The sequence below is a fragment of the Zosterops lateralis genome, assembly GCF_965231275.1.
Source record: "Zosterops lateralis genome assembly, chromosome: 38".
Taxonomy (NCBI): domain Eukaryota; kingdom Metazoa; phylum Chordata; class Aves; order Passeriformes; family Zosteropidae; genus Zosterops; species Zosterops lateralis.
In genome coordinates, this window is record NC_139798.1 from 667,158 (window position 1) to 695,121 (window position 27,964).

The window sequence follows — 27,964 nt, forward strand, 5'->3', positions numbered from 1 at the left end:
AAAACTGCCCCAAAAATTCCAGAAAAATTTGGGAATTTTGGGGGAATTTTTGGGAATTTCAGGTGAAACTTCAGAAAATTTGGGGAAAATCCTGAAAAAATTCCCCAAAAATCTGGAAAATTTTGGGAATTCAGGGAAAAACTTTGGGAAATTTTGGGAAAACCAAGAAAAAACATGAAAATTCCCCAAAAAAATCTGTAAAATTTCGGGACTTTTGTGAAAAAAAAAAACTCGAAAATTTTTGGAAAAATCCAGAAAAAAAAATCTCCAAAAATTCCCCAAAATTCTGGGGAAAATTTCAGGAATTTGGGGTGGGAAAAAAACATGAAAAATTTCGAGAAAAATAATAATAAAAAAAAAACTCCTCCAAAATTTCTTCAAAAAAAAATCTGAAAATATTTTGAGAATTTCAGGGAATTTTTTTTGGGGGGGGAATTTTGGGGCGAAAAAAAAATTTTTGGGGCGGAAAAAACTCGAAAATGACCCAAAAAAAAAACCCCAAATTTTTGAGGGGCGAAACCTCCCAAATTTTGGATATTTTTTTATTATTTTTTTGAAGAAAAAAAAACCAAAAAAAAAAAAAAAAAAACAACCAAAAAAAAAAAAGGGAAAAAATTCGGGGGGGGTTTGGGGGTGGGGGAGGGGCGGTGACGTCACTTCCGTTTCTTCTTGGGGGGGAGGGGCCGCCCCCGCCCGGGGGGTCCCTTCCGCTTCCGGCCCCGCCCCCGCTCCTCCTCCTCCTCGTACTGGCTCTCCCGGTCCGCTTTGAGAGGAAAATAAAATTATTTTTTGGGGGAAAAAAGTGAATTTTTGGGGGTTTTTGGAGGTTTGGGGGGTTGAGGGGGTTGGAGGGAATTTTTGGGATTTTTTTTGGATTTTTTTTGGATTTTTTGGGGGTTTTTTCTTGACTTTTTTTTGGATTTTAGGGGGGAATTTTGACCCTTTTTGGGGGGAAATTTGGGGATTTTTGGTTTTTTGTGGAAAATTTGGAGTTTTGGGGGGGTTTAGGGGTTAAAGGGATTTGGGGATTTTTTTTTTTTTGGAATTTTTTTAGGGATTTTTTTTGGGGAATTTGGGGAATATTTTTGGGATTTTTTGGGGGGTTTTTTTGGGGATTTTTTTGAGAGATTTTTGGGGTTTTTGGGGATTTTTGGGGGATTTTTTGAGGATTTTTGGGGGGTTTTGGGGGTTTGGGGGGTTGAGGAGATTGGAGAGAATTTTTGGGATTTTTTTGGGGATTTTTTTCTTGTTTTTTTTTGTGAGTTTTTGGGATATTTTGGGACAATTTTGGGATATTTTTTGGGGTGAATTTTGGGTTTTTTGGGTCTGACCTTTCCGGGCCTCCTCCTCGAGCTCGTCCCAGTCCTTCCCACTCTCCTCCTCACTGCCCAGGGAGTCCTTGGAGTACTCTGGGAACGGGGAAAAAATGGGAAAAAATGGGAAAAAATGGGAAAAAATGGGGAAAAAATTGGGGAAAAATTGAGGAAAAAATGGGGAAAAAATGGGGAAAAAATGGGGGAAAATTGGGAAAAAAATTGGGGAAAAAATGGGGAAAAATGGGGAAAAAATTGGGGAAAAATGGGGAAAAATTGGGAGAAAATTGGGAAAAAAATTGGGAAAAATTGGAGAAAAATGGGGAAAAATGGGGAAAAAATGGAGAAAAAAAAGGGGAAAATTGGGGAAAAATTGGGGGAAAAATGGGGAAAAAATGGGGAAAAATTGGGGGGAAAAATGGGGAAAAATTGGAAAAAATGGGGAAAAAATGGGGAAAAAATTGGGGAAAAATTGGGGGGAAAAATTGGAAAAAATGGCGAAAAAATGGGGAAAAATTGGGAAAAAATTGGGGAAAAATTGGGGAAAAATGGGGAAAAAATTGGGGAAAAATTGGGGAAAAATGGGGAAAAAATGGGGAAAAAATGGGGAAAAATGGGGAAAAATTGGAAAAAATGGGGAAAAAATGGGGAAAAAATGGGGAAAAATTGGGGAAAAAATTGGGGAAAAATGGGGAAAAAATTGGGGAAAAATGGGGAAAAATTGGGAAAAAATAGGGAAAAACGAGAAAAAAAAGTGAAAAAAAAAAGTGAAAAAAAAAGAGTTAAAAGGAGAAAAAATTGGGGAAAAAATTGGGAAAAAAATCTGAAAAAAATGTCAAAAAAATGAAAACACAAAAAGGGTTTAAAGGGTAAAAAAAAAATGGGGTAAAAAATAATAAAAATGGACAAAAACTGACCGGACTCCTCGGCCTCGGAGGAATAATCCTCGTCGCTGTCCTCCTCCTCCTCCTCGTCCTCCTCCGACGGATTGAACGTCTCGTCCTCCAGCTCCGACTCCGACTCACCCGGCTCCGCCTCCGAGCCCTGCACAGGTGAGATGGACAGGTGAGGTCACACAGGTGAGGTCAGACAGGTGAGATGGACAGGTGAGATTGGACAGGTGAGGTCAGACAGGTGGGACAGGGCAGGGCAAAAACTGGGGCAGGAAAAGGAGATTTGGGGGCCCAGGTGTCCCCAGGTGTGTCCCCAGGTGTCCCCAGGTGTGTCCCAGGTGTGTCCCAGGTGTGTCCCCAGGTGTGTCCCCAGGTGTGTCCCCAGGTGTCCCCAGGTGTGTCCCAGGTGTGTCCCAGGTGTGTCCCCAGGTGTCCCCAGGTGTGCCCAGGTGTGTCCCCAGGTGTGTCCCAGGTGTGCCCAGGTGTGTCCCCAGGTGTGTCCCAGGTGTGTCCCCAGGTGTGTCCCCAGGTGTGGCCCAGGTGTGTCCCCAGGTGTGTCCCCAGGTGTGTCACAGGTGTGTCCAGGTGTCCCCAGGTGTCCCCAGAGTGTCCCCAGGTGTGTCCCCAGGTGTGTCCCAGGTGTGTCCCAGGTGTGTCACAGGTGTGTCCAGGTGTCCCCAGGTGTCCCCAGAGTGTCCCCAGGTGTGTCCCCAGGTGTGCCCAGGTGTGTCCCCAGGTGTGTCCCAGGTGTGTCCCCAGGTGTGTCCCAGGTGTCCCCAGGTGTGTCCAGGTGTATCTCAGGTGTGCCCAGGTGTGTCCCAGGTGTCCCAGGTGTCCCCAGGTGTGCCCAGGTGTGTCCCAGGTGTCCCCAGGTGTGTCCCCAGGTGTGCCCAGGTGTGTCCCCAGGTGTCCCCAGGTGTGTCCCAGGTGTGTCCCCAGGTGTGTCCAGGTGTGTCCCAGGTGTCCCCAGGTGTGTCTCCAGGTGTCCCCAGGTGTATCGCAGGTATCCCAGGTGTGTCCCAGGTGTCCCCAGGTGTGTCCCAGGTGTATCCCCAGGTGTGTCCCCAGGTGTGTCCCCAGGTGTGTCCCAGGTGTGCCCAGGTGTGCCCAGAGTGTCCCCAGGTGTCCCCAGGTGTCCCCAGGTGTCCCCAGGTGTGTCCCAGGTGTGTCCCCAGGTGTGTCCCCAGGTGTCCCCAGGTGTGTCCCCAGGTGTGTCCAGGTGTGTCACAGGTAACTCACCTCCCCCTCGGGCTCGAGGAAGGACCACCCCCCCTGCTCGAAGAACCCCTCGGGGTCGTCCACGATGGTTTTCATGATCTTGGTCCAGTTGAGGGACTGAACCCCCTCCGTGTACTTGAGGTCACACGAGCTGCAGGTGAGACAGGTGAGACAGGTGGGACAGGTGGGACAGGTGGGACAGGTGAGACAGGTGAGACAGGTGAGACAGGTGAGGGACAGGTGAGACAGGTGAGACAGGTGAGACAGGTGAGGGACAGGTGAGAGACAGGTATGGGATACACAGGTGAGGAACAGGTGAGACAGGTGGGACAGGTGAGACAGGTGGGACAGGTGAGGGACAGGTGAGACAGGTGGGACAGGTGAGACAGGTGAGACAGGTGAGACAGGTGAGGACAGGTGAGACAGGTGGGACAGGTGAGACAGGTGGAACAGGTGAGACAGGTGAGACAGGTGGGACAGGTGAGACAGGTGGAACAGGTGGGACAGGTGGGACAGGTGGGACAGGTGAGACAGGTGAGACAGGTGAGACACAGGTGAGACAGGTGAGACAGGTGGGACAGGTGAGACAGGTGAGAGACAGGTGAGACAGGTGAGACAGGTGGGACAGGTGGAACAGGTGGGACAGGTGGGACAGGTGGGACAGGTGAGACAGGTGGGACAGGTGAGGACAGGTGGGACAGGTGGGACAGGTGAGACAGGTGAGACAGGTGGGACAGGTGGGACAGGTGAGACAGGTGAGACAGGTGAGACACAGGTGAGACAGGTGAGACAGGTGGGACAGGTGAGACACAGGTGAGACAGGTGAGACAGGTGGGACAGGTGGGACAGGTGAGACAGGTGGGACAGGTGAGACAGGTGAGACACAGGTGAGACACAGGTGAGACAGGGATTAAATTCAAAAATTTAAAAAATCGCAAAAAAAAAAATCCTTAAAAAAAATCAAAAAAAAAAAAAAAAAAAAAAATCCTTGAAAAATCTAAAAAAAATGCCTCCAAAAAATTCCATTAAAATTCCCCAAAAAATCCCCCAAAATTCCCAAAAATTCCCCCAAAAAATTCCCAAAAAATTAAAAAAAAATTCCCAAAAAATTAAAAAAAAAAATTTCCAAAAAAATTCCCCCCAAAATTCCCAAAAAAATTCCCAAAAATTTCCCAAAAAATCCCCAAAAAAACCCCACAAAAAATTCCCCAAAAAATCCCCCAAAAATTCCCAAAAAATTTCTCCAAAAATTTCCCAAAAAATCCCCCAAAAAATTCCCCAAAAAATTCCCAAAAAATTCCTCCAAAAACTGTCCAAAACAAATCCCAAAAACCTCCCAAAAAACTCCCAAAACCTAAAAAAAAATTTAAAATATAAATAAATAATATAAAACACATAAATAAATGAATCAAATTTTAAAAAGATCTAAAAAAAATCCTCAAAAAAAAGTAAAACAATCCCCTAAAACGTAAAAAAAAAAAAATCTGTAAAAAATCAAAAAAAATTCTAAAAAAAATAAAAAAAAAAATCCAAAAAAAATTAAAAAAAAATTCTAAAAAAAATCCCAAAAAATAAAAAAAAATCCAAAAAAAATCCCAAAAAATAAAAAAAAAAATTCCAAAAAAAATCCCAAAAAATCAAAAAAAAATTCTAAAAAAATTCCAAAAAAATCCAAAAAAATTCTAAAAAAAAATCCCAAAAAATCCAAAAAAAATCCAAAAAAATCCAAAAAAACCACAAAAAAAATTCTAAAAAAATCCCAAAAAATCCCAAAAACCCCCAAAATTTCCCCCAAACCCCCAAAATTCCCCAAAACCCCCCGAATTCCCCCCAAAACACCCACTTGAGCCACTCCTTGATGGGGTCGAGCGAGGCCACGGGGATGGCGTTGATCATGGTCACCTTGCGGGCGTAGTCCTTGTACACGATCACCAGGTCAAAGTTCTTCAGGTGGAACTGGACCCGCTCAAAGTGGATCAGCTCCACCTCGTCCAGGGTCACCACGAACGGGGGCTGAAAACACACCTGGGTTACACCTGAGAGCACCTGGGTACACCTGAGTACAGGTGTGACACACCTGAGAGCACCTGAGTTACACCTGAGTTACACCTGAGTTACACCCGCTCAAAGTGGATCAGCTCCACCTCATCGAGAGTCACCACGAACGGGGGCTGAAAATACACCTGGGTTACACCTGAGAGCACCTGGGTACACCTGGATACACCTGGGTACACCTGAGTACACCTGAGTTACACCTGAGTTACACCTCAGTACACCTGGATACACCTGGGTTACACCTGGATACACCTGGGTACAGGTGTGACACACCTGGACACACCTGAGTACACCTGAGTTACACCTGAGTTACACCTGAGTTACACCTGCGTACACCTGGATACACCTGAGAGCACCTGGATACACGTGGGTACAGGTGTGACACACCTGGATACACCTGAACATAACTATGATACACCTGAGTGCACCTGAGTTACACCTGGATACAGCTATGATACACCTGAGTGTACTGGGATACACCTGGGTTACACCTGAGAGCACCTGGATACACCTGAGTGTACCTGGATACACCTGAGTTACACCTGGATACACCTGGGTTACACCTGAGAGCACCTGGATACACCTGGATACACCTGAGTTACACCTGAGTACACCTATCTCACCTGTCTCTCACCTGTACCTGTCCCTGTCACACCTGTATCACACCTGTCACACACCTGTCTGTATCACACCTGTCCCAGGTGTGTCACTCACCCACTCAGTGCAGTTGACCAGGGCACTGTCTCACACCTGTACCTGTCTCTATACACCTGTATCACACCTATCTCAGGTATATCACACCTGTGTCACACCTGTACGTGTCTCTATACACCTGTATCACACCTGTCTCAGGTATATCACACCTGTCTCAGGTATATCACACCTGTTCCACACCTGTGTCACACCTGTACCTGTCACACCTGTACTCACCCACTCGGTGCAGTTGACCAGGGCTCTGTCACAGACCTGTCACACCTGTATGTATCACACCTGTCTCACACCTGTGACAGGTATATCACACCTGTGTCACACCTGTACGTGTCTCTATACACCTGTATCACACCTGTCTCAGGTATATCACACCTGTGTCACACCTGTACCTGTCACACACCTGTCCCAGGTGTGTCACTCACCCACTCGGTGCAGTTGACCAGGGCTCTGTCTCACACCTGTACCTGTCTCTATACACCTGTCACACACCTGTCCCAGGTGAGTCACTCACCCACTCGGTGCAGTTGACCAGGGCTCTGTCACAGACCTGTCACACCTGTCTGTATCACACCTGTCTCAGGTATATCACACCTGTCCCAGGTGAGTCACTCACCCATTCAGTGCAGTTGACGAGGGCGCTGCTCGTGGGCTGCAGGAGGCAGGTGCTGCGATAGGGGGCGCCGTTGAACCTGCCGAAAACACACAAAATTCACACAAAAGTCACCCGAAAAAACATCCAAAATCCCCCAAAAAGGGGAAAAATCCCCAAAATGGGGAAAAAATCCCCCCAAAACGGGACGGAAAAATGGCAAAAATGGGGGAAAAATCCCCAAAAATGAGGGAAAAGTCCCCAAAATTTCCCCATTTTCTCCCCATTCCCCTCCCCTCGTTTTTTCCCCATTTTTTCCCCATTTTCTCTGTATTTTTTCCCCACTTCTCCCCGGTTTTTTCCCCATTTTTTCCCCATTTTCCCCCCATTTTTTCTGTATTTTTTCCTCATTTCTTTTCTCACTTTTCCCCCCATTTTTTCCCCATTTTTTCCTCATTTCTTTTCCCCATTTTCCCGGGTTTTTTCCCCGTTTTTGCTCACCCCAGCTCCCTGAAGGGCACCTCGAACTCGAGCTCCTCCTTGGTCAGGGCCTCCACCTTCTCGATGAAATTCTTAAAGGCCGTTTTCAGCTTGTGCCGCATCTCCCGCTCCATCTGGGCCCCAAAAATAACCAAAATCGACCCAAAAATCCCCGAAAAACCGACCAAAAATACCCCAAAATCCACCCAAAAATACCCGGAAAAAATGACCCAAAAAAACCCAAAAATCGACCCAAAAATACCCAAAAAAATGACCCAAAAACACCCAAAATTGACCCAAAAAAACCCGGCAAAAATGGCCCCAAAAAAACCCCAAAAATCCCCAAAAAAATGACCCAAAAAACCCCCAAAAATTCCCGGAAAAATGGACCAAAATCCCTCAAAATCGACCCAAAAAAATCCCAAAAAAATTCCGAAAAAATTCCCAAAAAATCCCAAAAACCCCCAGAAAAACTCCTAAAAAATCCAAAAAAAAAATCCCAAAGAAATCCCAAAAAATCCCCCAAAAAATCCCCCAAAAAATCCCCCCAAAAATCCCCAAAAAATCCCCAAAAAAATCCCAAAAAATCCCCCAAAAATCCCCCAAAAAATCCCCAAAAAAATCCCCCAAAAATCCCCCCAAAAAATCCCAAAAAAACCCTTAAAAACCCCCCAAAATCCCCCCAAAAATAAAAAAAAAATCCCAAAAAATCCCCCAAAAATCCCAAAAAAATCCCCGAAAATTCCCTAAAAAACCCCTTAAAAAATCCCAAAAAATAAAAAAAAATCCCAAAAAAAATCCCAAAAAATCCCCAAAAAAATTCCCAAAAATCCAAAAAAAATCCCAAACAATCCCAAAAAAATCCCAAAAAAATCCCCAAAAAATCCCCAAAAAATCCCAAAAAAATCCTCAAAAAAATCCCCAAAAATCCCCAAAAAAATCCCCAAAAATTCCCTAAAAAACTCCTTAAAAAATCCCAAAAAAATCCCAAAAAAATCCCAAAAAAATCCCAAAAAATCCCCCCAAAAAATCCCAAAAAAATCCCAAAAAATCTCCAAAAAATCCCAAAACATTCACCAAAACCCGCAAAGAATTCACAAAAAAATCCTCAAAAAATCCCCAAAAAATCCTCAAAAATTCTGAAAAAATTCACAAAAAAATCCCCCAAAATCCCCCAATATCTCCACAAAAATTCACAAAAATTCCCCCCAAAAAAAATCACAAAAAAATCACCAAAAAAATCCACAAAAATCCTCAAAAAATCCTCAAAAATTCATCAAAAAATTCTCAAAAAAATCCCCAAAAAATCCCAAAAAATAAATAAAAAAAATTCCCAAAAAAATCCCCCCCAAAATAAAAATAAATAAATAAATAAATCCCAAAAAATCCCAAAAAATTTCCAAAAAAATCCAAAAAAATCCCAAAAAAATCCCAAAAAAACCCAAAAAAATCCCAAAAAATCCCAAAAAAAATCCCCAAAAATCCAAATTTCCCCAAAACATCAGGAATTTCCCCCAATCTCACCTGCTCGGCGTAGAGATCGTCCCTGTCGTGCATGTGCTGGTGCTTGCCCAGGTCCGTGGTGATCTCGCCCACCTCGGTGTAAAACTGAACGTCCGTGTGCCGCTTCTTCCCGAACATGATCGCGTTCTGGGGGGGAAAATATCGAATTTGGGGACAATTCTGGGGGTTTGGGATAGAAATCTGAATTTTTGGGAGAAAAATCTGAATTTTTGGGAAAAAATCCCTGGTTTTTATGGTGAAAAATGGGATTTTTTGGCATAAAATGGGATTTTTTTGGCCCCAAAATGGGATGTTTTGGCCTAAAATTGGGATTTTTTGGAAAAATTGGGATTTTTTGGCCTAATATGGGATTTTTTGGCCCAAAAATGGGATTTTTTGGCTCAAAAATAGGATTTTTTTTTTGTTTTTTTTGAGTTAAGAATGGAATTTTTGGAGCCAAATTCGGGTGTTCTGGGGGGAATAAAAACAAGGAGTTTGGGGAAAAAAACCCCTGAGTTTTTCGAAAAAAAAATCTGAATTTCTGGCAACTGAAAAAGGGAAATTTTGGCCCAAAAATGATCGTCTCCAAATCTCAGGATTTCACCCCAAAATCATGGAATTTTCACCCAAAAATCCCAGTTTTTTCCCCCACAACCTCAGTATTTCACCCCAAAAATCCCATTTTTTTTCCTAAACCCCCGATTTTTCCCCCCAAAATTCCCATTTTTTTTGCCCAAAATGCCAATTTTTCAGGCCGAACCTTGAGGTGGAAGTGCAGCACGATGATCATCTCGCCGTCGCAGGGCTGGAACACGGCGTGTTTGATGTTGTTGTACAGAATGTCCACCTTGTCCCCCCGCACCGACGTGAATCGGAACCCTGGGCGGGGGAAAAAACACCGAATTCATCGAAAACGACCCAAAATTCAGGGAAAACGACCCAAAATTCAGCAAAAATGACCCGAAATTTATAAAGAACGACCTGAATTTTGGGATTTTTTTGGGGATTTTTTGGGATTTTTTTGTGATTTTTGATGTTTTTTGGGCAGATTTTTTGGGGTTTTTTGGGGTGAATTTTGGGGATTTCGGGGTGTTTTTTTGGGGTGGTTTTTCGGGAGCTTTTTGGAGATTTTTTTTGGATTTTCTGAGGATTTTTTAGGGTTTTTTTTGAGGATTTTTCTACGGTTTTTTGAGGGGTTTTTGGGGGGTTTTTTGTAGGCTTTTTTGGGGTGAATTTTCGGGATTTTGGGTTATTTTGGGGTACTTTTTTCAGGGCCTTTTTGAGAATTTTGGGGGGGTGGTTTTGTGGATAATTTGGGATTTTTTTGCCAATTTTTGGTGATTTTTCTGATTTTTTTTTTGAGGTTTTTGGGGCGGATTTTTTTCAGGATTTTTTCGGGTAAATTCGAGGGGTTTTTTGGGGTAAATTTGTGAATTGTTTTGGGGTGAATTTGGGGGGTTTTGGGGCTCTGGGGTCACCATTGACGTGGCGATGTTGGGGCTCCAATTTGGGGATTTTTTAACGTTTTTTTGATTTTTTTTTTTTTTTGGTGTTTTTTGATGATTTTCTGGGATTTTTGGAGTGAATTTTGTGGATTTTTTGGGGGCTTTTTTTGGGGTGGTTTTTGAGGACTTTTTTTGGGTTGTTTTTCCTTTTTTAGGAAATTTTTTCAGGGTTTTTTGGGGTGAATTTGGGGGATTTTTTCAGGTGAATTTTGGGATTTTGGGGTGATTTTTTTGGAGGATTTTTGGGGACTTTTTGGGGGATTTTTTTTAGGGTTTTTTGGGGATTTTTGGGGTGAATTTTGGGGTGAAATTTTTTTTTGATTTTTTGGCGATTTTTGCAGATTTTTTTGGGGATTTTTTTTTGCGATTTTCGGGGATTTTTTGGGGCGGATTTTTGGGGTTTTTTGGGGTGGATTTTTTGCGATTTTGATGGTTTTTTTCAGGTTTTTTGGGGATTTTTTTGGCGATTTTTGGGATTTTTGGGGGTTTTTTGGGGCGGATTTTTTCAGGGTTTTTGGGGTAAATTTGGGAATTTTTTGGGGGTGAATTCAAGGGTTTTTTGGGGTGAATTTGGGGGGTTTTGGGGCTCAGGAATCACCGTTCACGTGGGCCTCCAGGGCCCCCTGCATCCGTTTCTGGGCGATGTTGGGGCGGATGTAAAGGTCCTTCAGTTTGGGGTTGCTGCGGTTCAGGTTGATCACCAGAGAGTCCTGCTTGACGATGCCCTGCGGGGACAGAGTGGCCCTGAGTGACCCTGAGTGACCCCTGAGTGACCCCTGAGTGACCCCTGAGTGACCTGAGTGACCACAGTGACCCCAGAGTGAACCCTGAGTGACCCCCGAGTGACCCGAGTGACCCCTGAGTGACCCCTGAGTGACCCCTGAGTGACCCCTGAGTGACCCCTGAGTGACCCCTGAGTGACCCCCTGAGTGACACCAGAGTGACCCTGAGTGACCCTGAGTGACCAGAGTGACCCCTGAGTGACCCCTGAGTGACCCCAGAGTGACCCCCGAGTGACCCCGAGTGACCCCAGAGTGACCCTGAGTGACCCCTGAGTGACCCCTGAGTGACCTGAGTGACCACAGTGACCCCAGAGTGAACCCTGAGTGACCCCCGAGTGACCCGAGTGACCCCTGAGTGACCCCTGAGTGACCCCCCTGAGTGACCCCTGAGTGACCCCTGAGTGACGCCTGAGTGACCCCTGAGTGACCCCTGAGTGACCCCTGAGTGACCCCTGAGTGACCCCCGAGTGACCCCTGAGTGACCCTGAGTGACCCCTGAGTGACCCCCGAGTGACCCCTGAGTGACCCCTAAATGACCCCTGAGTGACCCCCCTGAGTGACCCGAGTGACCCCTGAGTGACCCCTGAGTGACCCCCTGAGTGACCCCTGAGTGACCCCCGAGTGACCCCTGAGTGACCGCTGAGTGACCGCTGAGTGACCATTGAGTGACCCTGAGTGACCCCTGAGTGACCCCCGAGTGACCCTGAGTGACCCCTGAGTGACCCTGAGTGACCCCTGAGTGACCCCTGAGTGACCGCTGAGTGACCCCAGAGTGACCCCTGAGTGACCCCTGAGTGACCAATGAGTGACCCCTGAGTGACCCCTGAGTGACCCTGAGTGACCCCCCTGAGTGACCCCTGAGTGACCCCTGAGTGACCCTGAGTGACCCCTGAGTGACCCCTGAGTGACCCCTGAGTGACCCTGAGTGACCCCTGAGTGACCCCTGAGTGACCCTGAGTGACCCCCCTGAGTGACCCCTGAGTGACCCCTGAGTGACCCTGAGTGACCGCTGAGTGACCCGAGTGACCCCTGAGTGACCCTGAGTGACCCCTGAGTGACCCCCGAGTGACCCTGAGTGACCCCTGAGTGACCGCTGAGTGACCCCTGAGTGACCCTGAGTGACCCCTCAGTGACCAACGATGGCTCAGTGGTCACTCAGGGGTCACTCAGTGGTCAGTGGCGCCTCAATGACCATCCAATGACCGTTAATTGACCACCCAATGACCACTCAATGTCCACCCAATGACCACTCAACGACCAATCACTGACCACTCAATGTCCAGCCAATGACCACTCAATGACCATTCATTGACCATTCAATGACCACCCAATGATCGACCAATGACCACTCAACATCCACCCAACGACCATTAATTGACCACTCAACATCCACCCAATGACCAATGACCATTCGACCCACGCTTACCCCCCTCATGACCCCTCGTGACCCCTCGTGACCCCTGGGTGACCCCCAGACCCACCTCCTTCTCCTTCTCCTCGGCCTCGCGGGTCTTGTAGCGTTTCTGCACCTCCTTGATGATGCGGAAGGCGTTCTGCAGGTTGGACGCCGGCACCGTCGACTCGCCCGGCGGCTTCAGGTTGGACGCCCGGTACGTGCTGGGGGGCGGAGTGAGCGCGGCCACCGGTCAGCCCGGGGGCCAGGACAAGATGGCGGCCCCCGTAGCCCCAATTCAAGATGGCGCCCTCCATTCCCCCAATCCAATATGGCGGCCCCCATTTCTCCAATCCAACATGGCGGCCACAATCCAAGATGGCCACCCCGGTGTCTTCATTCCAATATGGCGGCCCCCATGGCCCCAATTCAAGATGGCGCCCTCCATTCCCCCAATCCAATATGGCGCCCCCCCCATTTCTCCAATCCAACATGGCAGCCACAATCCAAGATGGCCACCCTGCTGTTCCCAGTCCAATATGGCGGCCACCGTGCCCCCCATCCAATATGGCGGCCCCCATTTCTCCAATCCAACGTGGCAGCCACAATCCAAGATGGCCGCCTCCGTGTCCCTATTTCAATATGTAGGCCCCCATGGTCCAAATCCAATATGGCGGCCCCCATGGTTGAAATCCAATATGGCGGCCCCCATGTCCCCAATCCAATATGGCGGCCCCCATGGCCCAAATCCAATATGGCGGCCCCCATGTCCCCAATCCAAGATGGCGGCTCCCCCATTCCCAGGTTCTTGAGGAGATTTTTTTTCCTTCTAAATCTCATTTTCCCTTCCTAAATTCCCATTTTGTTTCCTCAAAAATTCCTTTTTTTTCCCCCAAAACTCCCATTTTTTCCCCCCTCTAAATCCCATTTTTTTCTCCCCTAAAAATCCTCATTTTTTCCATAAAAATCCCATTTTAAATCCCGTTTTTTTGCCCAAAATCGCCGTTTTTCACCCCAAAACCGACCTACATCTCCTTGATGAAGATTTTCTCCTCAAATACCCATTTTGGCCCTTGAATCCCATTTTAAAACCCATTTTTTCCCTTAAAATCCTCATTTTTTCCCCCAAAAAATCCCGGTTTTTTTCCCCAAAATTTTAATTTTTGCCCCAAATCCGTTTTTTTTCCCCCAAAACTCACATCTCCTTGACGAAGGTGGCCTCGGGGTTGGGGAAGATGTTGCCCTCGTTGCGGCCCAAGGCGCTGCCGGGGCAGAAGAAGTTGATCCTCAGGTAGGTGTAGTCGCCCTCCACCGACATGCTGATGTTCTGGGGAAAAAAAACAACATTTTTGGGGTGAAAAATGGAGATTTTGGGAAAAATCGGGGGTTTGGGGAAAAAAATCCCGAGTTTTGGGAAAAAAAATGGGATTTTTTGGGGCGAAAATAGGGATTTTTGATACAAAAAAGGGAATTTTTGGCCCCAAAAAAGGGAATTTTTTTGGCCCCGAAATCGGAATTTTTAGACGCGAATTTGGGAGTTTTTGGGATCAAAAATGAGAATTTTTTTGGGAGGTTTTTGACCCAAAAAATGAGAATTTTTTTGGGAGGTTTTTGAACAAAAAATGGGTTTTTTGGTTGTTTTTTTTTTTTTTTTTTAGGGACGGAATGGGGGTTTTTGACCCAAAAAACTGAATTTTTGGAGCCGAAAAAAGGAACTTTTGGAGGCAAATTTGGGACTTTTGGGGATAAAATGGGGAATTTTGACCCAAAACCCAAAATTTTGCGCCCAAAATTGGGAGTTTCGAAGCCAAATTTGGGAGTTTTGGGGTGAAAAAAATGGGGATTTTGGGGAAAATCACAAAGTTTTTTTTTACTCCAATTAGGAAATTTTTGCCCCAAAAAATGGGGATTTTTGGGGTTTTTTTTGGTGTGGGAATGGGGATTTTTGATCCAAAAAATGGGATTTTTTTGAGCCCTAAAAAAGGGTTTTGGGCAGCAAAATTTGGGAGTTTTTGGGGGAAAAAATGAGGATTTTTGGGCCAATTCTGGGGACTTTTTGAGCAAATTTTTGGAGATTTTTGGGCTGAATTTGGATGATCTTGGGCTGAATTTTTCAGGGATTTTTGGGGTGAATTTCGGGGGATTTTGGGGAAAAATTCTGGGGATTTTGGGACAGATTCTGGTGCGAATTCTGGGGGATTTTTGGGGTGAATTTTGGGGATTTTTTGGGACAAATTATGGGGATTTTGGGGCAAATTTTGGGGGGAATTTTGGGGATTTTGGGGCGAATTTTGGGGTGAATTCTGGGGAATTTTGGGGTGAATTTTGACGATTTTTTGGGGGGCAAAAAATGGAGATTTTGGGGCGAATTTTGGGGTGAATTCTGGGGGATTTTGGGAGCAAATTTTGAGGCAAATTTCAGTGATTTTGGGGCGAATTTTGTGGGGATTTTTAGGGCAAATTCCGACGATTTTGGGCTGAATTTCGTGGGGATTTTTTGGGGTGATTTTTGGGGATTTTTTGGGGTGAATTTTGGGGATTTTGGGGTCATATTGGGCCGAATTTTTCTGGGATTTTTTGGTGTGAATTCCGATGATTTTGGGGAGAATTTTTCTGGGATTTTTTGGGGTGAATTTTGGGGATTTTTGGGGGCAAATTTTGGGGATTTTGGGGTCATATTGGGCCTAATTTTTCTGGGATTTTTTGGGGTAAATTCTGGGGATTTTGGGCCGAATTTTGTGGGGATTTTTGGGGCAAATTTCGGGGATTTTTTGGAAATTTTGGGGTAAATTCTGGGGAATTTTGGGGCAAATTTTAATGTGAATTCCAGGGGATTTTGGGGCAAATTTTGGGGCGAATTCTGGGGGATTTTGGGAGTAAATTTTGAGGCAAATTTTGGGCTGAATTTCGGGGTGAATTTCAGTGATTTTGGCCGAATTTTGTGGGGATTTTTTAGGGCAAATTCCGACGATTTTGGGGCGAATTTTTCTGGGATTTTTTGGGGTGAATTCTGGGGATTTTGGGGCGAATTTTAATGTGAATTCTGGGGGATTTTTGGGGTGAATTTTGGGGTGAATTTTCCGGTGATTTTGGGCTGAATTTTGGGGATTTTTGAGACAAATTTCGGGGATTTTTGGGGTGAATTTGGGCCGGATTTTGTGGGGATTTTTTGGGGCAAATTTTGGTGATTTTGGGGTGAATTCTGGCAATTTTTTGGGGCAAATCCCAGAGATTTTTGGAGCGAATTTTGGGGTGAATTTTCCAGGGATTTTGGGGATTTTTTGGGACAAATTATGGGGATTTTGGGCCGAATTTTCCAGAGATTTTAGAGTGAATTTTCTTGGGATTTTGAGGCAAATTTTGGGGATTTTTTTGGGGTGAATTCGGGTGATTTTGGGGTGATTTCGGGTCCGTTCCCACCTTGATGGTGGCGATGTGGAAGGGCGTGGCGATGCCGAAGACGGGCATGATGACGCTCTCGTATTTCTTGTCGATGAAGATTTTCATCTCGCGCACGTGCGGCTCCTTGGGCAGCAGCGCCGCGCTCTTGTACGACACGTTGGATTTACGGGCCCTGGAAATGGGGAAATTTGGGGTTTTTTGGGGGAAAAAATAGGATTTTTTTCAAGGAAAATATGAGGTTTTCTTGGGGAAAAATATGGGGTTTTTTAAGGAAAAAATAAGGTTTTTTTGGGAGTATAATAGGATTTTTTTAGGGGAAAAAAGGGAATTTTTTGGAAAAAAATTGGTGATTTTGGGGGGAAAAGGTGGGATTTTTTTAAGAAAAAAATAAGATTTTTTGGGGGGTAAAATATGATTTTTTTAAGGAAAAAACAAGGTTTTTTTGGGGGGTAAAATGGGATTTTTTTTAGGGAAAAAAGGGAATTTTTTGGAAAAAAAATTGGTGATTTTGCGGGGAAAAGGTGGGATTTTTTTACAGGAAAATAAGGGATCTTAGGGGGAAAATATAGGAGTTTGGGGGAAAAAATAGGATTTTTTTTTTTTTTAAAATCAGGGATTTAGAAAAAAAATTTTTTTGGGGGGAGAATATGGTATTTTTTGGGGAAAAAATGGGGATTTTTTTGGGGAAAAAAAAGAGTTTTTTAGGAGAAAAAATGGGATTTTTTGGGGGAGAAAAAAAAAAGATTTTTGGGGAAAAAATAGGAATTTTTTTGGAGTAAAAAAACGGACTTTTTTGGGGAAAAATACGGGATTCTTGGAGGAAAAAACAGGATTTTTGGAGTGAAAAAAATAAGATTTTATGAGGAAAAAGATAGGATTTTTTCTGAGAAATATTGGGATTTTTGTCAGGAAAAAATAGGATTTTTTGGGGAAAAAAATTAGATTTTTAGAAGAAAAAATGAGGGGTTGGGGAAAAAATAAGGAAATTTTTTGGGGGCAATTTAGGAATCTTTTGGGAAAAAAATTGGGGATTTATGTAGAAAAACATGTGATTTTTTGGGGAAAAATACGGAATTTTTAGGAGAAAAAACGGAGTCTTGGAAGGGAAAAAAAATGGTATTTTTGGGGGGAAAAATATGGGGGTTTGAAGAGGAAAAAATAGGATTTTTTGGGGAAAAATATGGGATTTTAGGAGGAAAATATGTGATTTTTTGAGAGGAAAAATATGGGATTTTTTTGGAAAAAATACGGGATTTTTTTGGGAAAATTCGGATTTTTTTGGGGAGTTAAATTCCCCTCACTTCTGCGTCTGCTGCTCCCCCCTCTGCTCCGTCAGGCGGCGCCGCGCGTCCTCGTTCAGCTGCGTGGCCAGTTCCTTCTGGTGCGCCCGGCGCTTCTCCTCGGCCGTCAGCTCGTTCTGAAAGGGTTAATGGTCACCTTGTGGTCACTCGGGGTCAGTGGGGTCACTCGGGGTCAGTCTGGGGTCAGTCAGGGGTCACTCGGGGTCAGTGTGGTCAGTCTGGGGTCAGTCAGGGGTCAGCAGGGGTCAGGGATGGACAGAAGTGGTCAGTGGTCAGTTTGAGGTCAGTGAGACTCTTCCCGTGTGCTCGGTCAGTCAGCGGTCAGTGAGGGGTCAGTGGTGGTCAGTGGTCACTCAGTGGTCACTCAGTGGTCACTCAGTAACTGACCCGTGTCCTCTCGGTCAGGAGGGCGGCGCGGGAGCTCCGGCCCAGCAGATCCTCGGCCGCGTCTTTGTCCGGCTCCTCCTCATCCTCGTCCTCGTTCTGGGGAGAAAAAACACAAAAATCAGACAAAAAAACCCAAATCCTCTTTCTCTTCCTCGTCCTCGTCCTCGTTCTGGGGAGAAAAAATAAAATTTCCGGCAAAAAATCCCTTAAAAACCCCCCAAATCCACCTAAAAACCCCAAATTCCTCCTCATTCTCATCCTCGTTCTGAGGAAAAAACCTGAGATTTCAGGCAAAAATCTCTTAAAATCCCCCAAAACTTCCCAAATTCCCACATAAAAAAGCCTCAAATCCCACCCTGAGGGACTCGGGGAAAACACCCCCCCAAAAAAAACTCCCAAAAAACCCAAAATGAGGCAAAACCTGCGAACCCTGAGGAAAACCCCACCCAGATCGGCTCCTCCTGAGGGGTTTTTGCCCAAAAATCCCCAATTTGGCCCCAAAAAGCCCCAATTTGGCCCCAAATCTCCCCGATTTGGCCCCAAAAAGCCCCGATTTGGCCCCAAAAAGCCCCGATTTGGCCTCACCTTGAGGAAAATCCCGACGTTTTTCACCTTTTTCTTCACCGAGGTCAAAACCACGGCAGGGCCGTCCTGTGGGGGGCCCCAAAGGGGGCGGGGAGAGACGTGATTGGCTGAGGGGTTTGGAGGGAAGGAACGCGATTGGTCGAGGGGAATTGGAGGGAATGGACGCGATTGGCTGAGGGGTTTGGAGGGAATTAACTTGATTGGCCTGAGGGGAATCGGAGGGAACAAATGTTATTGGCCAAGAGGAATGGGAGGGAGCGAACGCGATTGGCCAACAGGAATTGGAGGGAATAAACATGAACGGCCGAAGGAAATTGGAGGGAACGAATGTGATTGGCCTGAGGGAAATAGGAGGGAACAAACACAATTGGCTGAGCGCAGAAAGGGGCGGCACCATCGCCTGAGGGAACCAAAGCCATGATTGGCCAAGGGGAGGGACAGGAGCCACACGATTGGCTGAGGGTACAAGATTGGCAGAGGGTGGAAAAGCGACGCCGCCATCGCCTGAGGCGAGCCGTGCCGCCATTGGCTGAAAGGAGGGGAAGGCGCCACGCGATTGGCCGAGGGGAGGCCCCGCCCACCTCGTCCACCATGACGGTGTCGCCGATGAAGAGCGCGTACGTCCGGTCCTCCGGCCGCTTCCCCTCCTTGTTGGGCAGCTCCGACAGCCCCACGTTGATGCTGAAAACCATCCCTGGGGCGGGGAGAAAACACACCGGTTTGGGAAAAATACAAAAATAAAATAAAAAAAGTGGGAAAAAAGGTGAAAAATCTCGGGAGAAAAAACGAGATTGGGGCGGGGTTTGGGAGGAAAGGGCGGGGCTTAAGGGGAAGGGGCGGGGCAGGAGCCGTGAGGGGGAGTTTTGGTGGGAAAAGGTTTGGGGAAGGAAAAATGTGAATTTTAAGGGAAAAAATAAAAAAATTGAGGGAAAAATTTTGTGATTTTGGGGCAAAATTAACATTTGAGATGGAGATCTGGTGTTTGGGGGAAAATATTAGGATTTTAGAAGGAAAAATGAAAATCGAGGGGGGAAATTTGTGATTTTGGGGCAAAATTTGGGGTGGAAAAGGAAGATTTAGGGGCAGAAAAAGCACATTTTGGGACTGGAAAGGAAAATTTCGGGGTGAAAAAATATTTTTAGATGGAAAAAGAAGATTTGGGGTGGAAATGCCAAATTTCAGGGTGGAAAATGGAAATTCTGGGGTGGACCAAGCAAATTTTGGGGAGAAAATTGGGGATTTTGAGGTGGAAAAAGTGGATTTTAGGGTGAAAAAGGCAGATTTTGGGGTGAAAAAACAGTATTTGGGTGTGGAAAAGCAGATTTTGGGATCAAAAGTGGGAATTTTGGGGTGGAAAAGGAAAATTTAGGGGTGGAAAAGGTACATTTTGGGGTAAAAAATGCTGATTTGGGGGTCAAAAGTGGAGATTTTGTGTAGGAAAACCAGATTTTGGGGCAGAAAAGACAATTTTTGTGGTAAAAAAATCAGGAATTTTAGTTCCTCTCACCCTTCTTGAGGCGCTGCTGGTTCTTGCTGTTGATGACCAGGGAGCCCTCGCGGAACTCGATGCCCATGGCGAACCTGAGTGACCCCAGAGCGACCCCTGAGTGACCCCTGGGTGACCCCGGTGACCCCCGGAGTGACCCCCCCCCCCGGGCCCGAGTCCGGCCGTTCTCACCCCAAATTCTTGGTGACCTTCCCCAGGAGCTCCGGGCGCTGCTTCTTCACCACGTCCATGACGGCGCCGTAGACGTCGCACAGACGGGCACCTGCGAAGGGCAGTGGTCACTCAGGGGTCAGTTAGGGGTCAGTGGTCACTCAGGGGTCAGTCAGGGGTCATTTGGGTCACTCAGGGGTCACTCAGAGTCACTCAGGGGTCAGTGGTCACTTGGGGAGATTGAAGTCATTGGGGTCAGTCAGGGGTCATTGGGGTTACTATGGGGTCAGTGGTCACTCAGTGGTCAGTCAGGGGTCATTGGGGTCACTCAGTGGTCAGTGGTCACTCAGTGGTCAGTCAGGGGTCATTGGGGTCACTCAGTGGTCAGTGGTCACTCAGTGGTCAGTCAGGGGTCATTGGGGTCACTCAGTGGTCAGTGGTCACTCAGTGGTCAGTCAGGGGTCATTGGGGTTACTATGGGGACAGTGGTCACTGAGTGGTCAGTCAGGGGTCACTGAAAGGTCACTCTGGGGGTCAGTAAGGGGTCACTCAGTGGCCACAGGGGGCGGTGTGGGGTCAGTTATGGGATATCACACTGCGGTCACTATGGGTCAGTCTATGGTCAGTGTGGTCACTCAGTGGTCACTCAGTGGTCACTCAGCGGTCACTCGTTGGTCACTCACCGTGCCTCAGCTCCCTGACCAGCACGTCCTGCAGCTGGAGCAGGAAGCCGTAGTGACCACAGGGGCGGTGTGGGGTCAGTTATGGGATATCACTATGGGTCAGTCAATGGATAGTCAGGGTCACTCAGTGGTCACTCAGTGGTCACTCGTTGGTCACTCACCATGCCTGAGCTCCCTGACCAGCACGTCCTGCAGCTGGAGGAGAAACCCGTAGTGGTCCTGCATGTCCTGGGGCGGGTCCACCATCAGGGTCCGGACCAGGTTGGAGCAGTAGGATTTGTAGCGGATCCCCATGGAGCAGGTGATGGCCCCAAAGTGCATGTGGGACTTGTCACTGCACGGGGAGAAAAGGGTTAAAAAACGGGGTGAGAAACGGGGAATTTGGGAAAAATGGGGGGAAAAAAAAAAGAAAAAAAAATGGGGAAAAAATGGGAAAAAAAAGGTGAAAAAATGGGAAAAAAACGGGAAAAAAACGGAGGAAAAGGAGGAAAAAAGGGAAAAAAATGAGAAAAGAAACAAGGAGAAAAAAGGAAAAAAAGGGGGAGAAATGAGAAAAAAACAAGAAACAAAACAGAGAAAAAAGAGAAAAAAAATGGAAAAAACAGGGGAAAAAAAAAGGAAAAAAATAAAGGAAAAAATAAAAAAAAAAAAGTGGGGGGGAAAACAGGAAAAATTGAAAAAACTAGGGGGAGAAATGGGAAAAAACCCGAAACGAAATGGGGACAAAACATGGAAAAACAAGGGAAAAAAAGGGGGAAAAAATGGAAAAAAATGGGGAAAAAACCAGGAAAAAACGGGAAAAAATTGAATAGAAATGTGAAAAAATGGGGGGGGGGAGAGAGGGAAGAAACGCAGGGAAAAATCCAAAACAAAACAGGAAAAAAAAAGGGAAAAAATGAGAAAAAAAAAAGGGGAAAAAAATTGAATAAAAACAGGAAAAAATGGGATAAAAACAGGAAAAAAAAAAACTGGAAAAAACAGGAACAAAAAGGGCATTTTGGGGCCCTCCTGACCTGATTTTTAACCACGAAAACCACAATTTTGGGGCAAAAAAACCCCAATTTTTTTTTTAAAAAAACCCCGTCAACTCCAGGCGTGACTTTCAGATAATTTCAGGCAATTTTTGGGGATAATTTCAGTGCAAAAAAACCCCCCAATTTTCAGCCGCGAAAAAAATCCCGATTTCGGGACAAAAAAAAGCGAATTTTCATCCCAATTTCGGGTCAAAAAAACCTCAAATTTTTTTTAAAAAAAAACCACAAATTTTTCGGGGTAACTTTAGAGGATTTTGGGGGCCCCTCCTGACCTGACGACGCTGAACTTGAGGTTGTAGTTGCCGCCGCTCTGGATGATCGGGGGGTAGCACATCTCCACGGCCGAGGGGTCGGCGCCCGCCAGGAATTTCTTCTCCTCGATGGCTTTTTCCACCGCCTCGGCCAGCTTGGAGTGGCGCACCTTCTGCGGGGGGTGACGGCAAAAAATGGTCACTTTTGGACCCAAAAATCCCATTTTTTAATTGAGGTTGACCCCAAAAAAAAGCTCATTTTTAAGCAAATTTCAGTTCAAAATAGAAATTTTTTAAAGTGAGGCTGACCCCAAAAAATGGTCGGTTTTAGACCCAAAATTCCCATTTTTTAATTGAGGTTGACCCCAAAAAAATGGTTGGTTTTGGACCCAAAAATCCCATTTTTTAATTGAGGTTGACCCCAAAAAAATGGTCGGTTTTTGGACCCAAAAATGGCCGTTTTTAAATGAAGTTCACCCAAAAAAAATGTTTGGTTTTGGACCCAAAAAGGCCATTTTTTAATTGAGGTTGACCCCAAAAAATGGTCGGTTTTTGGACCCAAAAATGGCCATTTTTAAAGGGAAGTTAATCCGAAAAATGTTCATTTTTTAAATTGAGGCCGACCTAAAAAAATGCTGATTTTTAGGCCAATTTCAGCTCAAAAATGGGAAATTTTTAACTGAGGATAAACCCAAAAAAATGGTCGGTTTTGGACACACAAAATGTTTGTTTTTAATTGAAGCTGACCAAAAAATGGCCATTGCGACGTCGTTATGACCCAACCCGACCTCAGAACTCCAAATTTTAGTCCCAAAACTCCAATTTTTGATCCAACTCACCCCCAAAACTCCCATTTTTGGTCCTGAAACTCTCATTTTTGTTCCCAAAACTCCCATTTTTGGTCCAACCCGCCCCCAAACCCCCCATTTTTGTCCCGGGTCCCCCCCGACCTCGTCGGCGTCGACGATCTCCATGACGCGCTCCTTGAAGAACTTGGTGAAGACCTCGGAGGTGATGGCGGCCGCCTTCCTCATCAGCTGCAGCTCCACCTCCTCCTTGGCCGCCATGGCCTGCGCCACCGCCGCGCTGACGTCCACCTGGGGGCGGGGCCGGGGCCGTGAGGGCGGGGTCATGGGGGTCACGCCCACCTTGGGGCTGGTCGAGCCAACTGCGGCTCTTCCGACCCAACTTTGACCCAACCGACCCAACTTTGACTCTTCCAACCCAACTGCGGCTCTTCCAACCCAACTTCGACCCAACTGACTCAACTTTGACCCAACTCTGACTCTTCCAACCCAACTTTGAACCAACCGACCCAACTTGGACCCTTCCAACCCAACTCCAACTCTTCCAACCCAAGCTTGACCCAACCGACCCAACTTTGACCCAACTTTGACTCTTCCAACCCAACCCAAACTCTTCCAACCCAACTGCAACCCAACTTTGACTCTTCCAACCCAACTTTGACTCTTCCAACCCAACCAAACTCAACTTTGAGCCATCCAACCCAACCTTGACTCTTCCAACCCAACTCCAACTCTTCCAACCCAAGCTTGACCCATCCAACCCAACTTTGACCCAACTCTGACTCTTCCAACCCAACTTCGACCCAACTGCGACTCTTGGAACCCAACTTTGACCCAACCAACCCAACCTTGACCCAACCAACCCAACTTCAACTCTTCCAACCCAACCTTGACTCTTCCAATCCAACTCTGACTCTTCCAACCCAACTCCCACCCACCTGTGACTCCTCCCACCCACCTGTGACCCCTCCCGCCCAAGCCCCGCCCCCCCGGGCCCCACCTTCTCAAACCCCTCCTTGCTGAGGGCGTCGTTCCAGCTCTTCATGAACTCGCCGGGGAATTTGTCCTTGGCGAAGACCCCGAGGCGCCGCCCGCCCCGGCTGCCCTTCAGCGCCTCGATCAGCTTGTCGAAGTTGGCCTTGTTGCTCTCGTTCTGGGGGGGAAAGGGGGCGTGGCCGTGAGGGGCGTGGCCATTGGGGTGGAGTTATAAAGGGGCGTGGCCATGGGGCGGGGCTATGGAGTGGGGCTATAGAGGGCGTGGCCATGGAAGGGCGTGGCCATGGCGGGTTCTTTTGGACCCCCAAACCCCCTCAGGACCCCCCCAAACCCCACAACAGCCCCCAAAAACGACCCCCAGACCCACAGAAACCCCAAATCCCCACAGGAACCCCTCAGGACCCCCAAACCCCTTTAGGACCCCCCAAACCCCTTTAGGACCCCCCCAGGCCCCCTCAGGACCCCCCCAAACCCCTTTAGGACCCCCCCAAACCCTCTCAGGACCCCCCCAAACCCCTTTAGGACCCCCCAAACCCCTTTAGGACCCCCCCAAACCCCTTTAGGACCCCCCCAAACCCCCTCACGACTTCACCTGAGACCCTCAGGACCCCCCCAAACCCTCTCAGGACCCCCCCAAACCCCTCAGGACCCCCCCCAACCCCTTCAGGACCCCCCCCCAGGCCCCCACCTTTTCCCGGACCAGCAGTGTGACCCCATAAACCCCCAACCCCAAACCCCCCCAGGAACCCCTCAGGACCCCCCCAAACCCCCTCAGGACCCCCCCAAAGCCCCCAAAGAGCCCCTCAGGACCCCGCCCCAGGCCCCCACCTTTTCCCGGACCAGCAGCGTGACGGCGGGGAGGCCGTTGCCCCCCTCGGCCCCCTTGCCCTGGGCCACCTGCTTGAGGAACTCCACCTTCTTCCTGCTGGCCAGGAACAGCAGCCGCTCCTCGCAGAACAGCATCACCGTGTCCGTCAGCTCGTAGCCCAGGAGCCACGTCTGGGCCCAAAAATAACCCAAAATAACCCAAAAATGTCAGTGGGGACACCCCAGCACCGTGTCCGTCAGCTCGTAGCCCAGGAGCCACGTCTGGGCACCAAAAATCCCAAATGAACCAGTGAAATCCCAAATGGAACCATTAAAATCCCAAATGAACCATTAAAACCCCAAAAGGAACCATTAAAATCCCAAATAGACCATTAAAATCCCAAATGAAGCACTGAAATCCCAAAAGGAACTATTAAAATCCCAAATGAACCATTAAAATCCCAAACGGAATCATTAAAATCCCAAATGAACCATCGAAATTCTAAAACGAACCATTAAAATCCCAAACGAACAATTCAAACCCCAAATAAACCATTAAAATGCCAAATAAACCTTTGAAATCCCAAATGGAACCAATGAAATCCCAAATGAACCATTGAAATCCCAAATGAACCACTGAAATCCCAAACGGGACAGGGAAATCCCTAATGAACCATTAAAATCCCAAATGAACCATTGAAATCCCAAAAGGCATCACTGAAATCCCAAAGGAACCATTAAAATCCCAAATAAACCATGGAAACCCCAAAAGGAATCACTGAAATCCCAAAAATGAACCATTAAAACCCCAAAATTAACCAGAGAAATCCCAAATGGGACAGAAAAACCCCAAAATTAGGATTTGGGGATTTTTCCCCCTCAGGGATTTTGGGGTTTTTCCCCTCAGGGATTTTGGGGTGTTTTTGGGGTGTATTTTGAAATATTTTTTGGGTTATTTTGGGGTATTCTTGGAGTGGTTTTGGGGTATTTTGGGGGGTTATTTTGGGGTATTTTTGCGGTGTTTTTTGTGGCATTTTTGGGGTGTTTTTGCAGTAGTATTTTTTTTGTGGTTTTGGAGTTATTGTGGGGTGTTTTTTGGGTGTTTTTTGGGGTGTTTTTGGGGGTATTTTTGGGGTAATTTTGGGGTGTTTTTGTGGTTTTTATTGGGGTGTTTTTTGGGTGTTTTTGGGTATTTTTGCAGTGTTTTTTGGGTATTTTTTGGGTGTTTTTGTGGTAATTTTGGGTTGTTTTTGGTGTTATTTTGGGGTATTTTTGGGGTGTTTTGGGGGTATTTTTGAGGTGTTTCTTGGGGTGTTTTGGGGGGTTATTTTGGGGTATTTTTGGGGGTTATTTTTGGGATTTTTTCGGCTATTTGTGGGGTGTTTTTGGGGTAATTTTGGGGTGTTTTTGTGGTTTTTCTTGGGGTATTTTTTGGGTGTTTTTTGGGTATTTTTGCGGTGGTTTTTGGGGGTTTTTTTGGGTGTTTTTGTGGTATTTTTGGGTTGTTTTTGGTGTTATTTCGGGGTGTTTTTGGGGGTATTTTTGGGGATATTTTTGTGGTATTTTTGGGGATATTTTTGGGGTGTTTTTTGGGGTGTTTTGGGGGGTTATTTTGTGGTATTTTTGGTCGTATTTTTAGGATGTTTTTCGGCTATTTGTGGGGTGTTTTTGGGGTAATTTTGGGGTAATTTTGGGTGTGTTTTTGTGTTTTTTCTTGGGGTATTTTTGGGTATTTTTGGGGTGTTTTTTGTGGCATTTTTGGGGTGTTTTTGCAGTAGTTTTTTTTGTGGTTTTGGGGTTATTTTGGGGGTTTTTTGGGTGTTTTTGGGGTGGTTTTTGGATATTTTTGGTGGTTTTTTGGGTATTTTTGGGGTATTTTGGGGTTATTTTTTGGGGTATTTTGGGGGGCATTTTTGGGGTGGTTTTGGGGTATTTTTATGGTTATTCTGGGGGGTAATTTTGGGGTTTTTTTGGGGTTATTTTTGGGGTAATTTTGGGGAGTTTTTGTGGTTTTTCTTGGGGTATTTTTTGGGTGTTTTTGGGTATTTTTGCGGTGTTTTTTGGGTATTTTTTTGGGTGTTTTTGTGGTATTTCTGGGTTGTTTTTGGTGTTATTTTGGGGTATTTTGGGGGTTTTGGGGGGTATTTTTGGGGATATTTTTGGGGTATTTTTGGGGTGTTTTTTGGGGTGTTTTGGGGGGTTATTTTGGGGTATTTTGGGGGTTATTTTGGGATTTTTTCGGCTATTTGTGGGGTGTTTTTGGGGGTGTTTTTGGGGTAATTTTGGGTGTGTTTTTGTGGTTTTCTTGGAGTATTTTTGGGTATTTTTGTGGTGTTTTTTGTGGCATTTTTGGGGTGTTTTTGCAGTAGTTTTTTTTGTGGTTTTGGAGTTATTGTGGGGGGTTTTTTGGGTATTTTTGGGGTATTTTGGGGTTATTTTTTGGGGTATTTTGGGGGGCATTTTTGGGGTGGTTTTGGGGTATTTTTGTGGTTATTCTGGGGGGTAATTTTGGGGTTTTTTGGGGGGTTATTTTTGGGTGTTTTTGGGGTAATTTTGGGGTGTTTTTGTGGTTTTTCTTGGGGTATTTTTTGGGTGTTTTTGGGTATTTTTGCGGTGGTTTTTGGGTATTTTTTTGGGTGTTTTTGTGGTATTTTTGGGTTGGTTTTGGTGTTATTTTGGGGTATTTTTGGGGTTTTTGGGGGCATTTTTGGGGTATTTTTGGGGTATTTTTGTGGCGTTTTTGGGGTGTTTTTGGGTATTTTTGTGGTGGTTTTTTGTGGCATTTTTGGGGTGTTTTTGCAGTAGTTTTTTTTTTGTGGTTTTGGAGTTATTGTGGGGTGTTTTTTGGGTGGTTTTTGGGGTGTTTTTGTGGTTTTTCTTGGGGTATTTTTTGGGTGTTTTTGGGTATTTTTGCGGTGTTTTTTGGGTATTTTTTGGGTGTTTTTTGTGGTATTTTTGGGTTGTTTTTGGTGTTATTTTGGGTATTTTTGGGGGTATTTTTGGGATATTTTTGGAGTATTTTTGGGGTGTTTTGAGAGTATTTTTGGAGTGTTTTTGAGGTTATTTCGGGGGTTTTTTGGGGTGTTTTGGGGGTTATTTTGGGGCATTTTTTGTGGCCGTTTGGCAGGGTTTTTTTGGGTGGATTTGGGGTGTTTTTGGGGATAGTTTTGGAGTGGTTTTAAGGTGTTTTGGAAGCGGTTTTGGAGTATTTTTGAGGTGTTTTTTGGGAGTATTTTTGGGGTTTATTTGGGGCTGTTTTGGGGGTATTTTTGGAGTGGTTTTGGGGTATTTTTGGGGAGTTATTTTGGGGTATTTTAGGGGTGTTTTTTGGGTATTTTGAGGTGCTTTGGAAAGTGTTTTTGGGGGTTATTTTGGGGTGTTTTGGGGGGTATTTTGCAGTTATTTTGGGGTGGTTTTGGGGTATTTGGTGCGTTTTTCGGTGTGTTTTTGGGGTGTTTTCGGTGTGTTTTTGGGGTGTTTTTTGGGTGTTTTTTAAGTATTTTTTGGGGGAATTTTTTGGGTGTTTTAATTTGATTTCCTGTAAAAAGGGAGAGAATTGAAATGGCAAAAAGGGAAATTGGGATGATTTGGGGGCTTTTATTTGATTTCCTGT

General features: G+C 46.0%; 1 protein-coding gene across 1 annotated transcript in view; it reads right to left on the bottom strand.

The window, feature by feature from the left end:
• Positions 1-527: 527 nt before the first annotated feature.
• Positions 528-27,964, bottom strand: part of SUPT16H (SPT16 homolog, facilitates chromatin remodeling subunit) — a 31,452-nt gene continuing 4,015 nt past the window's right edge. Inside the window, exons 3-26 of the mRNA XM_083882211.1 lie at positions 24,373-24,543; positions 23,549-23,701; positions 22,693-22,839; positions 21,764-21,915; positions 20,619-20,791; positions 19,796-19,886; positions 19,625-19,698; positions 18,699-18,811; positions 18,118-18,183; positions 17,533-17,628; positions 17,146-17,261; positions 15,863-16,016; positions 13,642-13,769; positions 12,531-12,666; positions 10,866-10,992; positions 9,523-9,641; positions 8,784-8,909; positions 7,281-7,393; positions 6,804-6,879; positions 5,268-5,437; positions 3,446-3,575; positions 2,231-2,357; positions 1,332-1,409; positions 528-763 (exon numbers count right to left, since the gene is read on the bottom strand). Of these exons, the coding sequence (XP_083738337.1) occupies positions 654-763; positions 1,332-1,409; positions 2,231-2,357; positions 3,446-3,575; positions 5,268-5,437; positions 6,804-6,879; positions 7,281-7,393; positions 8,784-8,909; positions 9,523-9,641; positions 10,866-10,992; positions 12,531-12,666; positions 13,642-13,769; positions 15,863-16,016; positions 17,146-17,261; positions 17,533-17,628; positions 18,118-18,183; positions 18,699-18,811; positions 19,625-19,698; positions 19,796-19,886; positions 20,619-20,791; positions 21,764-21,915; positions 22,693-22,839; positions 23,549-23,701; positions 24,373-24,543 (2,946 nt within the window). The 3' untranslated portion in view covers positions 528-653. The remainder of the gene's footprint in view (positions 764-1,331; positions 1,410-2,230; positions 2,358-3,445; positions 3,576-5,267; positions 5,438-6,803; positions 6,880-7,280; positions 7,394-8,783; positions 8,910-9,522; positions 9,642-10,865; positions 10,993-12,530; positions 12,667-13,641; positions 13,770-15,862; positions 16,017-17,145; positions 17,262-17,532; positions 17,629-18,117; positions 18,184-18,698; positions 18,812-19,624; positions 19,699-19,795; positions 19,887-20,618; positions 20,792-21,763; positions 21,916-22,692; positions 22,840-23,548; positions 23,702-24,372; positions 24,544-27,964) is intronic.